This window comes from Pangasianodon hypophthalmus, chromosome 4 (genome assembly GCF_027358585.1).
Source record: "Pangasianodon hypophthalmus isolate fPanHyp1 chromosome 4, fPanHyp1.pri, whole genome shotgun sequence".
Classification (NCBI taxonomy): Eukaryota; Metazoa; Chordata; class Actinopteri; order Siluriformes; family Pangasiidae; genus Pangasianodon; species Pangasianodon hypophthalmus.
Window position 1 is genome coordinate 26,772,269 of NC_069713.1, and position 13,016 is coordinate 26,785,284.

Genomic DNA, 13,016 nt, shown 5'->3' on the forward strand with positions numbered 1-13,016 from the left:
ACAGACCACTCAAAAATTAGAATGTAAATGGCGTCAAACTAAATTGTTAGTATTTCAGACAGCATAGAAGGAGAGCCTTCTGAGCTATAGAAATGCTCTTAGTGCTGCTAGATCAATGCATCTCTCCACTCTAATTGAAGATAACTAAAATAATCCTACATTCTTATTTTATACTGTAGCAAAATTAACTAGGAATAAGACTACAATAGCAACATGCACACAATCAGTATATAGCAGTGATGACTTCATGAATTTTTTTCAGTGGTAAAATTGAAAATATCAGGCAAAAAATTCAGACTATTAATTTAAAACCAGACAGTTTTATAACTAACCTTGTAGATAATAATAAAATGATATCAGAGCAATGATTAGAATGTTTTACTCAAGAGACCGAACTAATTTCACTAATTTCCTCATCAAAATAATCAACCTGTATGCTGGATCCCTTACCTACATGTTTCCTCAAACAGATAATTTCAGAAGCAATCAAACCCCCGATAAAAAAATCTGACCACAACCCCTGTCAATTGTCCAACTATAGGCCAATATCAAATTTTCCCTTTATCTCCAAGATCCTAGAAAATGTTGTAGCACAGCACTTACGCTCATACCTACATAGGAATAACATTCATGAAATGTATCAGTCAGGATTTAGTCCTCATCATAGCACAGAGACAGCACTGGTTAAAGTGGTAAATGACCTACTACTGGCCTCTGATCAGGGTTGTGTCTCCTTGCTTGTTGCTTGACCTTAGTTCAGCTTTTGATACCATTGACCATGCTATTCTCCTTGATAGACTAGAAAATGTTGTAGGCATTAAAGGAACAGCCCTTTCCTGGCTCCGGTCTTATTTGACTGATTGTTATCAGTTTGTAGATGTCAATGGTGACTTTTCTATGCATACTAAGGTAAAGTTTGGTGTTCTGCAAGGCTCTGTTTTCCACTGCTCTTTTCTTTATGCAGTATATACTACCTCTGGGCAAAATTATTCGTAAACATGGCACTAGCTTCTACTGTAATGCTGATGACACACAGTTGTATGTTTCAGCAAAGCCAGATGACAGACACCAGTTTAATAAAGTTCAAGACAGAAGTACTTGTACTAGGACCACATGCAGCTAGAAGTAACCTTTCTGATTACATAACTCTGGCTGGCCTTTCTGTTTCATTACATACAGCAGTAAAAGACCTTGGTGTCATTATTGACTTCAGACTTTCGTTTGAAGCTCATGTAGATAACATTACTAGGATAGCTTTCTTTCATCTCAGAAATATTGCTAAAATAAATATAATGTCACTACACAATGCAGAAAAATTAGTTGATGTTTTTGTTACCTCCAGGTTAGATTATTGTAATGCCTTGCTTTCTGGATGTTCCTGTAGATGCCTAAACAAGCTCCACTTAGTCCAGAATGCAGCAGCGAGAGTCCTTACTAGAACCAGAAGATATGACCGCATCACCCCTATCTTATCCATACTGCATTGGCTCCCAATCAAATTTTGTATTGATTATAAAATACTACTATTGACCTGTAAAGCACTGAATGGTCTCGCGCTGCAGTACCTGAGTGAACTTTTGGTCTTTTATGATGCGCCACGATCAGAAGGTGCAGGCTATTTGTTGGTACCTAAAATAGTGAAGGTTACAGCAGGCGGTAGAGCTTTCTCTAACAAAGCCCCACAGTTATGGAACAGCCTTCCAATTAGTGTTCAGGGCTCAGACACAGTCTCAGTGTTTAAGTCTAGGCTAAAAACATTTGTTTAGTCAAGCCTTTTCTGAATAGTTTTTTCTTAGGTAAAGGAGCAGGTCTGGAGGGTTCACAAGCATAGAGTGTTGTGGTGAACTGGGATTTTTGGATGGCCGCTTTATGTCCCAGGGCACCCTCATGTCTGTGTTACCTTCTGGCTCTCCCTTTTAATTATGCTGTCACAGCTAGTCTTGCCGGAGACCCTGCTTACACTCTGCACATAAAGTACATTGTCTTTAACCATTACTGGACAAAAGCTTGCCTAACAATCTCCCCCTCTTTCCCTCTCTTTCCCTCTTTCTCTCTCTCTCTCTCTCTCTCTCTCTCTCTCTCTCTCTCTCTCTGTCTGTCAAGCTACACATGCTACTCCTGAGATACCGGTGATCTGGACCCCTTCTGCTATCTGGTCCTGCCTGATCCATCCTGATGCCCTAATTCTGGTTGGAGTTCTCATCGGTTGAGATCACTCACTGCTGCTGGGGTGGCCCCACATGGACGGCCTAGAAGATCATTGGGAAGCAAGTGATGGTGCCACTTGGGGGCCGTGGAGATGGCTTGGGGATCTCATATGGGGAGTTGTACTGTGATGGCTTGGGACTGCGATTGCTGTGGTGGCTTTGGGGCTGCGGTTGCCTCGAGCAGTTTTACACTCAGGTCACTGTCAGGTGGACAGTGGATGGGTTCAACAAACAGGACTTCATGTGAAAACTGTAATGAATTTGCTTGTTGCACAATTGCAATATATGTCCATGTAGTACACGGTTATAGAAGGGATTTATTAATAATTGCACTATCCGTTATCACCCAGATGAGGATGAGTTCCCTTTTGAGTCTGGCTCCTCTCAAGGTTTCTTCCTCATATCATCTCAGGGAGTTTTTCCTTGCCACCATCGCCTCTGGCTTGCTTATTAGGGATAAATTCACATATTTACAATTTAGTTTGATTTAATTTAATTTGAATGTCTTTATTTCTGTAAAGCTGCTTTGTGCCAATGTCAGTTGTTAAAAGCACTATACAAATAAAATTGAATTGAATTGAATGGAATGGAATATGATTTTACTTTACAATTCATCTTGTGTGACCTGTCTGCACCGTTTTGTGAGCACCGAAATCAGTAATTACTCTCACGTATGCTGATATAACTGACAGTAAGTGGGCTGGAAGTTTACCTGCTATTATACTTTCGTACCACTATGGGTTCCTGCATACATATGCATATGTGAAACGTGTATGCATGGTTTATGCACAAAACTATGGTTATGCACAGTAGATAAATGAGACCGCAGGTGAGCGTGATGAACTCTCTTTAATCCTCCAGGTTTTAATCAGTTCAGGTTACCATTTGTGTCATAATGCTGATGTAAATTGCATTCTTTATGGATGTAGCACATTTTTTCACAGTCTGTCTCCCATCCCTGTTGAAACTATCTTCACTTTCCATTTCATTGTTTTGTGCAAGTTTGTGTGGGTTAAATTAGTCTGACACCTGTGCTTTATACAATATACACTGAACACCCATAACATTAAAAAAAACCTTCCTAATATTGTGTAGGTCCCCCTTGTGCCACCAGCTCTGGCCTGTCGAGGCATGGACTCCATAAGACCTCTGAAGGTATGCTGTGGTATCTGGCACCAAGATATTAGCAGCAGATCCTTTAAGTCCTGTAAGTTGTGAGATGGGGCTTCCATGGATCTGACTTTCTTGTCCAGCACATCCCACAGATGCTCAATCGGATTGAGATCTGGGGAAATTGGAGGCCAGGTCAACAAGAATACTTTGCCATGTTCCTCAAACTATTCCTGAACAATTTTTGCAGTGTGGCAGGGTGCATTATCCTGCTGAAAGAGGCCACTGTCATTAGGGAATACCATTGCCATGAAGCACTATACTTGGTCTGCAACAATGTTTAGGTAGGTGGTATGTGTCAAATTTACATCCACATGAATGCCAGGACCCAGGGTTTCCCAGCAGAACATTGGCCAGAGCATTACACTGCCTCGACCAGCTTGCCTTCTTCCCATATAGCATCCTGGTGCCATCCCGGGTAGGTGACACACATGCACCCAGCCATCCACATGATATAAAAGAAATCATGAATCATCACACCAGGCCACATTCTTCCATTGCTCTATGGTCCAGTTCTGATGCTCACGTCCCCTTTCTAGGCGCTTTCGGTGGTGGACAGGGCGCTGCATGGGCATTCTGACTGGTCTGCAGCTGTGCAGCCCCATACACAGCAAGCTGCAATGCACTGTGTGTACTGACACCTTTCTATCATAGCCAGCATTAATTTTTTCAGCAGTTTGTGCTACAGTAGCTCTTCAGTGGGATCAGACCAGACAGACTAGCCTTCGCTCCCCACGCTCATCAATGAGCCTTGAGTGCCCATGACCCTGTCTCCGGTTCACCAGTTGTCCTTCCTTGGACCACTTTTGGTAGGTACTAACCTCTGCATACTGGGAACACCCCACAAGACCTGCCATTTTAGAGATGTTCTGACCCAGTTGTCTAGCCATCACAATTTGGCCCTCGTCAAAGTCACTCAGATCCTTACGCTTGCCCATTTTTCCTGCTTCCAGCACATCAACTTGAATAAATGAGTGTTCACTTGCTGCCTAATGTATCCCACCCTTTGATATGTGCCATTGTAATGAGATAAAGTTATTCACTTCACCTGTCAGTGGTTTTAATGTTATGGCTATGGTATGACTATATTTTGTTTTTGTTCTCATATTGATATTAATTTTCTTGTGATCTTGTGACATTTACCAGAATTCTCATTTTAAGAATTTATTAGCATCCAACAAACACATCCACACATCTGCTTATTGCCTATGGTGTACTGTATTCCTTTGGCACAACAGGTTAATGGCAGTGGAGGAGGAGCTGAAGAGAGACCATGCGGAGATGCAGGCGGTTATAGACGCAAAGCAGAAGATCATAGATGCACAGGTACAACAAGGCCAGATCACAACTCATGGACACTTGTCACCAGTTTCTGCAGCTTCTGTGTTCTTAAGTATTAATGTTATAATTCTAAATCTTGGCTGTGTGAATAAAAGCTGTGTAACCTGTGGATTAGTGTGGTAAAGGCAGGAGCAGTGTGTTCATCTGTGGCCTGAGAGAGGCTGCTGACTGGTTTGTTGTAACTGTGTCCCACTGAACTGCAGGTCTCTAAAGGAGCTGAGGTTATACAAGCAGGCAAGTATGAACAGAGCATCACACTCTGGAGCTGCTGCAGGCAGCTATGCTTGTGTGAGCACCACCTAAAACCCAACACCCATGCTTGGCTACAACTTCACGTTTTTGTTTTCAGGTTTTAACCCCTGAGTGCAAAAGTAAGAATATACAGTACAGTTTTTCTGCATCGCGAAAAAATAGGGAAGCAGTATGATGACAGATTTAAAAAGACTTCAGTTGTCAGTTCAGTAATAATTCAGTTCAGTTTAATTTGTATAGTGCTTTTAACGATGGATATTGTCACAAAGCAGCTTTACAGAAAGATATAAATTCCGGATATAAATTTTAAATTAATAAATTTATCCCTTTTGAGAAAGCCAGAGGCGACGGTGACAAGGAAAACTCCCTTAGATGATATGAGGAAGAAACCTTGAGAGGAACCAGACTCACAAGGGAACCCATCCTCATCTGGTGGCACCACATAGTGCATTTGTCAATAATTTCCCTTAACTATACAGTCAGAAAGTGCAATTGTGTAACTGGGAACTTATGAGCTTATGAGAAACTTATGAATATGAGCATCAGAGTCATTTCTCAATTCATTATAGTTTTAACTTCAGGTCTATTTTGTTGAAGTTATCAACTGTTGATAATTTCTGATGGCGACTTGAGAGCAAAACTGTTCGTAGCAATTGCAGTCCTAAGGCTGTCCAAGGAAGAACATCCACAGAACATGCTTATGCTTTCTATGTGGTACCATCCACAGTAATATAATGTAATCAGTATTACATCAGTAATCTGGTCTTTAGGCTGTCCATTTGTGGCCATCCTCAGCAGAAGTGAATGATTTTCAGGTGATGAGAACTCCAACCGGAAGTAGGGCATCAGGATAGATTAGGCAGGTACACAGAGTAGAAGGTTTCAGGATCACTGGTATGTCAGGAGTAGTATGTGTAGCAAGAGACAGAGAGAAAAAATACAGAATTGTCTGAATTAAGTTGAAGGAAGTTACTAAGAATCCAATATCTAATGTCCTTTACACATTCTTCAACTTTATTAAGCTGGTGTCTCTCACCTGGCTCTGCTGAAACATACAACTGTGTGTCATCAGCATAACACTGGAGCCTATATGAATATATGAATAATTTTACCCAGAGGTAGCATATATAGAGAAAAAGGCAGTGGGCCTAAAACAGAACCTTGTGGAACAGCAAACTTTACTTTAATATGAGAAGTATGAGAGAAGTCACTATTTATGTCTACAAACTGATAACAATCAGTCAAATAAGACCGGAGCTAGGAGAGGGCCATTCCCTTAACTCCAACAACATTTTCTAGTCTCTCAAGTGGAATAGTATGATCAATGGTGTCAAAAGCTGCACTAAGGTCAAGCAGCACAAGCAAGGAGACACAACCCTGATCAGAGAAGGGGAGTAAAACATTCTAATCACTGATCTGATATGGTTATACTGTTATCTAAATTGTTAGTTCTTTATCTTGCTTTAAATTAATAGTCTGAACTGTTGCCTGATATTTTCAGTTTTGTCATTGAAAAAGTTCATGACGTCATCGCTACTACATATTGATGGTGTGCATGCTTCTGTAGTAGTCTTATTCCTAGTTAATTTCGCTGCAGTATTAAGTATCTAGGATTATTTTGTTATCTTCTATTTGGGTGGAGAGATATGTTGATCTAGCAGCACTAAAAGCTTTTCTATAGCTCAGGAGATCACTCTGGTGAAATGGACTTAGTAATGAAGGCTCAAGAGCAAACAAGTGTGGCCACTCCTTGCCAATAATGTGAGATCTTAACGTTCTTTTGGGGTTTTGGGTGCTTTACCATCCAGTTCATTGTATTAGTGCTCATTTTATGACAGTCTGACAATGTTTAAGTAGTAAATGTAAGAGTTCGCTTAGCATAGCTGAGAGGGGGCATGGTTTTCAGGGATTATTTTCTTGAACTAAGCTATTAATTATTCTTACTCTGTCTGAGTGTTGATGCATACTTAGTTGTAACTATTTGATTGTGAATCATATATCCTAATAAAATGCTGATATTGAGGAATGTGTTGAATGAAGTGCTCTTATTAGCTGATTTGTGTGAGCTTGAGCTTTGGCTGCTTTCCCAGAGTACCCCCATCCTGCCTCTCCCACCCCCTTCAGCCCAGTTGTCTGTAATTTGCAATGAATCCTTGATCTTGTTCTTCATGTTTATTTCTTTTTTCTGTTTAATTTTTGTTTTTGTATATTTACACATTATGTTTAGATATCTTGCACTGAGTTCAATACAGGTGGTATTCACACTTTGCCTTTGTGGCATTCTCACAAAGCACCTCTTGCTGTGTGCTGGACTGAGAGATTTTCTTTCAGTTGTTTTTCTGTCATTAAAATACATTTGTTTTAGAATACATTTCTTTTAATAAATGCAGCAAGGCTGTGGCCAAAAACTACTCCTTGCCATTCCAGTCATTATTTAGCTTATTGATTTTGTGATTAAAAGAAATGTGTACAAAACATTTACTTTCCCAGTCTTATGTCTGTAGGGACTGACATGTCTGTGTCTCTGCCTGTGTGTTTTGCAGGAAAAGCGGATCAGCTCCCTTGATGCAGCTAACTCACGCCTCATGAGCGCCCTCACTCAGGTCAAAGAGCGCTACAGCATGCACAACCTTCGCAATGGCCTCTCGCCCACTAACCCCACCAAGCTCTCCATCACTGAGAATGGAGAGTTCAAGAACAGCAGCTGCTGATCAGGTCACTCGCACCTGTCGAATTGTGCTAGTCAATGCCCAGACACAGGATCACTGGCACCAGTTAGACTTTGGACTAAGTGTCTGTGCCAGTGTCAGTGGCGATGTTCTCTGACTACTACATAACATCTTATGCAAGGAATGTTTGGTTACAATGTATATAGATTGTATCTTGCATTGCGCTTGTACAGAAAGGAGTAAATGAGTTTAGAGATATACTGCGTCAGTGATTTTATGTTTTAAATACTGATAACTGATACTGATACATGAGGCTTTAGATTGCAGTCTAAAATATTTTTAAATATTGTTAAACTAAGATATGAAATATTGAGGATATGTACATATCAGATAATGGAACTGTTTTGAAAGAAGATGCCATGAAAGCACATAGAAGAGGTTTGTAGCTCTTACTAATGTGGGCAAACAAACAGAAGGCAGTTTTATGCACTCAGTTTTATAACTCAAGTTTTCTATGTTTTTGATCTTCAATTTCAACCGTTTTATTTGATCTCAGTTTTTTGTTTTCTTTTGTTGTTGTTTTGCTTTAATATTACCTGATTTAAGGTCAAGTTCAGCAGACAAACTGGCTGGCTGCTTTGAAATCGTATCAGCTTTACACCATTGAAACAAAAAAGTCACCAATAATTTGTAACTGAAAATAAGAAGTAAATTTATCAATTATTTTTTCCTGCGACACTACATGGCTAAAAGTTTGGATACCTGACCCATATGTGCATTTTGAACATCCCATTCCAGATGTAGTCCCCCCTTTGCTGTTATAAAAACTTCCACTCTTCTGTGAAAGCTTTCCACTAGATTTTGGACTGTGGCTGTGTAGATTTGCTCATTCAGCCAAAAGCAATAGTGAGATCAGGCATTGATGTCAGATGAAGAGGACTGGGGCACAGTCAGTGTTCCAATGGTGTTCTGTGAGGTTGAGGTCAAGCCTTTGTGTAGGCCACTCGAGTTCTTCTCCTCCAACCGTGTTAAACAATGTCTTCATGGACCTTGCTTTGTGCACCACGGCATTGTCATGCTGAAACATGATTGGGCCCCTTAGTTCCAATGGGAAATTGTAATGCTACAGTATACAAAGACATTCTATACAATTGTGCGCTTCCAGCTTTGTGGCAACAGATTGGGGGAGACCTGCATATGGGTGTGATGGTCAGGTGTGCACATACTTTTGACCATATAGTGTATTAAGTATGTTTTCAGCTTTACCCCTCTGATGTAAATGTACAGAGTGTTGATCTAGCACCTGTGTCTCCCATTCATAACCTAATAAATGCATTGTCAGGCCTAACTAATCCAAATCCAGTGCTGGTTAGCATACTTCATGCTGCTTTATGCAGTGGCTCAGACAAAAATCCTTTTCAAATCCCTGATCTTTTACAATCTTGTTTGCCAATGACTACTGTTAAACCACACTGTTTTGCCATATTGGCCTCACTCCAATGTAAACAATATTTTGTAGCACAGAGGTGCTGAATGCATTTTTGACATTGTCACTGTTCTGTAACATTATGACAAGATTGTGAGGAATAAAGATGGTTGAGACTCCATTTTAGCCTTCCTATTTTAAATTGAGTTTGAATTCTAAATGTGTTTAAAAAAAAAAAAAAAAAAAAACCTGTTGCAGATGCCCTGTGGACCACTGAATTCCCTCCTTATTTCAAGTTGGTCAGGTCAAAATTATCTGTGGAAACACAGAAGAACATAATTCTTTGTTAAAATAGCATACTGTTAGATGGGTCAGTTCTGATCACAAATTGAGTATACATGCATTCCAGCAACCCTGCTATGTAATTATCATTGCCTGTTTTCTGAGGTTATTACATAATTTCATATCAACACTAAAACATGCCATACCTTTTTTTAGTTTGTTTTTCAGTGCTGGTTAAATTCTTTCCGATTTGTTTATTTTAGTTATCTTCCGTTGTATCCTGAACATGCTCAGTCAGAACTGTGTGGTACAGTTTATCTCCAAGGTCCTAGAAAAGGTTGTAGCACAGCAGCTATGCTCATACTTACACAGGAATAACATTCATGAAATGTATCAGTCAGGATTTAGGCCTCATCATAGCACAGAGACAGCACTGGTAAAAGTTGTAAATGACTTACTACTGGCCTCTGATCAGGGTTGACCTTAGTGCAGCTTTTGATACCATTGATCATGCTATTCTCCTCGATAGACTAGAAAATGTAGTAGGCATTAAGGGAACAGCCCTTTCCTGGCTCAGGTCTTATTTGACTGATCGTTATCAGTTTGTAAACGTAAATGGTGACTTCTCTTCTCATACTAAGTTAAAGTTTGGTGTCCCGCAAGGCTCTGGTTTAGGCCCACTGCTCTTTTCTCTATATGTGCTACCTCTGGGCAAAATTATCCATAATCATGGTATTAGCTTCCATTGTTACGCTGATGACACACAGTTGTATGTTTCAGCAAAGCCAGATGACAGACACCAGCTTAATAAAGTTGAGGAATGTGTAAAAGACATTAGAAACTGGATGCTTATTAATTTTCTCTTACTTAATTCTGACAAGACAGAAGTACTTGTACTAGGACCACATGCAACTGCATGAAGAAAGCTTTCTGATTACATAATAACTCTGGATGGCCTTTCTGTTTCATCATGTGCAGCAGTAAAAGACCTTGGTGTGATTATCGACTCTAGTCTTTCTTTTGAAGCTCATGTAGATAATATAACTAGGATTGCTTTCTTTCATCTCAGAAATATTGCTAAAATAAGAAATATATTGTCACTACACGATGCAGAAAAATTAGTTCATGCTTTTGTTACCTCTAGGTTGGATTACTGTAATGCCTTACTGTCTGGATGTTCCAGTAGATGCATAAACAAGCTCCAGTTAGTCCAGAATGCAGCAGCAAGAGTCCTTACTAGAACCAGAAGATATGACCACATCACCCCTATCTTATCCACGCTGCATTGGCTCCCAATCAAATTTCGTATTGATTATAAAATACTACTATTGACCTATAAAGTCACGCGCCACAGTACCTGAGCGAACTTTTGGTCTTTTATGATCCGTCACGCCTACTTAGATCAAAAGGTGCAGGCTATTTGTTGGTACCTCGAATAATGCGGGCTACAGCTGGGGGTAGAGCTTTCTCTTACAAAGCCCCACAGTTATGGAACAGCATTCCACTTAGTGTTCGGGGCTCAGACACAGTCTCAGTGTTTAAGTCTAGGCTGAAAACATATTTGTTTAGTCAAGCCTTTTGTGAATAGTTTTCTTAGGTACAGGGGCAGGTCTGGAGGGTTTCACAGGCATAGAGTGTTGTGGTGAACTGGGATGTTTGGATGCTGTCGCCCCCCCACTCTCACACGTTCACTCAGGTTTGTTGACGGTGGAGTGGCTGGCTGCCTTATGTCCCAGGGTGCCCTCATGTCTGTGTTAGCTTCTGGCTCTCCCTTTTAGTTATGCTGTCATAGCTAGTCTTGCCGGAGTCCCTGCTTGCACTCTGCATGCAAAGTACATTGTGCTTAACCATTAGAGGACAAAAGCTCACCTAACAATCTCTTCCTTTCTCTCCATCTCTCTCTCTCCCTCACTCTCTGTCGAGCTACACATGCTACTTCTGAGATGCCTGAGATGCCAGTGATCCTGACCCCTTCTGCTCCTCCTCGCTGCCTGACCCATCCTGATGCTCTACTTCTGGTTGGAGTTCTCATGGGTTGAGTTCGCTCGCTGCAGCTGGGGGTGGCCCCATATGGACTGCCTGAAGAACTGTTTGGATTGCTGGGGATGGCGCCACCTGGGGGCTGTGGAGATAGCATGGGGATCACATATGGGGAGCTGTACTGTAATGGCTTGGGACTGCGATTGCTGTAGTGGCTTTGGGGCTGCAGTTGCCATGAGCAGCTTCGTACTCAGGACTCCATCAGTGGACAGTGGATAGATTTTAACCAGCTGGACTTCTTGCAAAAACTGTGATGAATTTATTGGTTGCACAATTGCACTATTTGTCCATACAGTACACAATAATAGAAAGGATTTATTTATAATCGCACTATCTGTTGCACCCAGATGAGGATTGGTTCCCTTTTGAGCCTGATTCCTCTCAAGGTTTCTTCCTCATATCATCTCGGGGAGTTTTTCCTTGCCACTGTCGCCACTGCTTACATGATACCATTTATTTCAGTAAAAATAAATGATTGTAAAAGACAAACCTGTTGGACCAATTTTTTTATCTCCACAGATCTTTTGTATGATTCTGGGTTACTTCTTTACTGGGATTTCTGATAACCATAGGCTACTGGATGACTTCATTTATAGGTTTGAAACACATAATTTGTGTCTAATTAGGATAAATGCATGGTGTTGTTTTTTTTTTCTTTTACTTCCATTAGGTAATTCTTACTATATTTCAGTAAAATATTAATATTAATTAATATTTCAGTAAAATTCATTATCACATTGCACAGGCTGTTTTAATACTAGCAGGGTCTCTCCCTTCCCACAGTTGTCAGCAACATGAAACAATATAAAGCTGTGAACAAAATGTAAATGTATTAGATCTTCCCCCAGGGGGCAAATAATAAGTGTGGTATCCAAGGGTCATAAGTGGTAAAAAGGCTCTGCCAGAAGGTTGGGTTTATTTGTTTGTTTGTTTCTAGGGCATACCACCACCAAAATGGGGCTGCTGGAAAAAGAAGTAATTCATTCACAAATTATAACAAATTGCAATTTGTAGAACATAAGGTTATTCAAGTCCTGAACCGGGTGCCCTGTGGACCTTTCTGGAAATCATTCTATTCTATTCTTATCTAATGTGTCTTAGGAGGAGTGTCCCAATTCATTACAAAGGTGTTCAGTGGGGTTGAAGTTGAGTTCTTTCACTCCAAACTTGTCAAACCGTGTCTTTATGGACCTCGCTTTGTGCACAGTGGCATTGTCATGCTGAAATAGGTTTGGGCCCCTTAGTTCCAGCGAAGGGAAATCTTAAAGCTACAGCATACAGAGACTTTCTAGACAATTGTGTGCTTTCAACTTTGTGGCAAAAGTTTGGGGAAATCTCACATATAGGTGTGATGGTTCAAAACAACAATGTCTTTTCCCAAATCACAAAATTTATTTGGCTAGTTGACAACAATAGCCATCTAATCATCATCATCATCATCATCATATCTGAGTATTGCACCTATATACTGTAAATCAGAAATGTGCACCAGTGTTAACTTTTTTCCCCAAAAAGACTGAAAAAAGGAAAGAAAAATATGTTCACCATTTCTGTCATACCCTAGTTAGTGTCAAGTCTTTTTGTGAGGCTTTTGAATTGTAGTAGGGGTGGGAATTTTGCTGACACCAG

At 40.4% G+C, this 13,016-nt stretch overlaps 1 protein-coding gene across 8 annotated transcripts in view; it reads left to right on the plus strand.

Moving 5' to 3' along the window:
* The window catches only part of rasal2 (RAS protein activator like 2), an 81,283-nt gene extending 72,037 nt beyond the window's left edge, over positions 1-9,246 (plus strand). For 4 of the 8 annotated variants that reach the window (XM_034303955.2, XM_034303951.2, XM_034303950.2 and 1 more), the window contains 2 exons: positions 4,616-4,703; positions 7,514-9,246. In XM_034303955.2, the coding sequence (XP_034159846.2) occupies positions 4,616-4,703; positions 7,514-7,681 (256 nt within the window). In that variant the 3' untranslated portion in view covers positions 7,682-9,246. Of the gene's footprint in view, positions 1-2,103; positions 2,790-4,615; positions 4,704-4,921; positions 4,953-7,513 lie in introns of those variants that run through there. The other 4 variants (XM_034303952.2, XM_034303953.2, XM_034303954.2 and 1 more) reach the window with 4 other exon arrangements.
* The last annotated feature ends 3,770 nt before the right edge of the window (positions 9,247-13,016 follow it).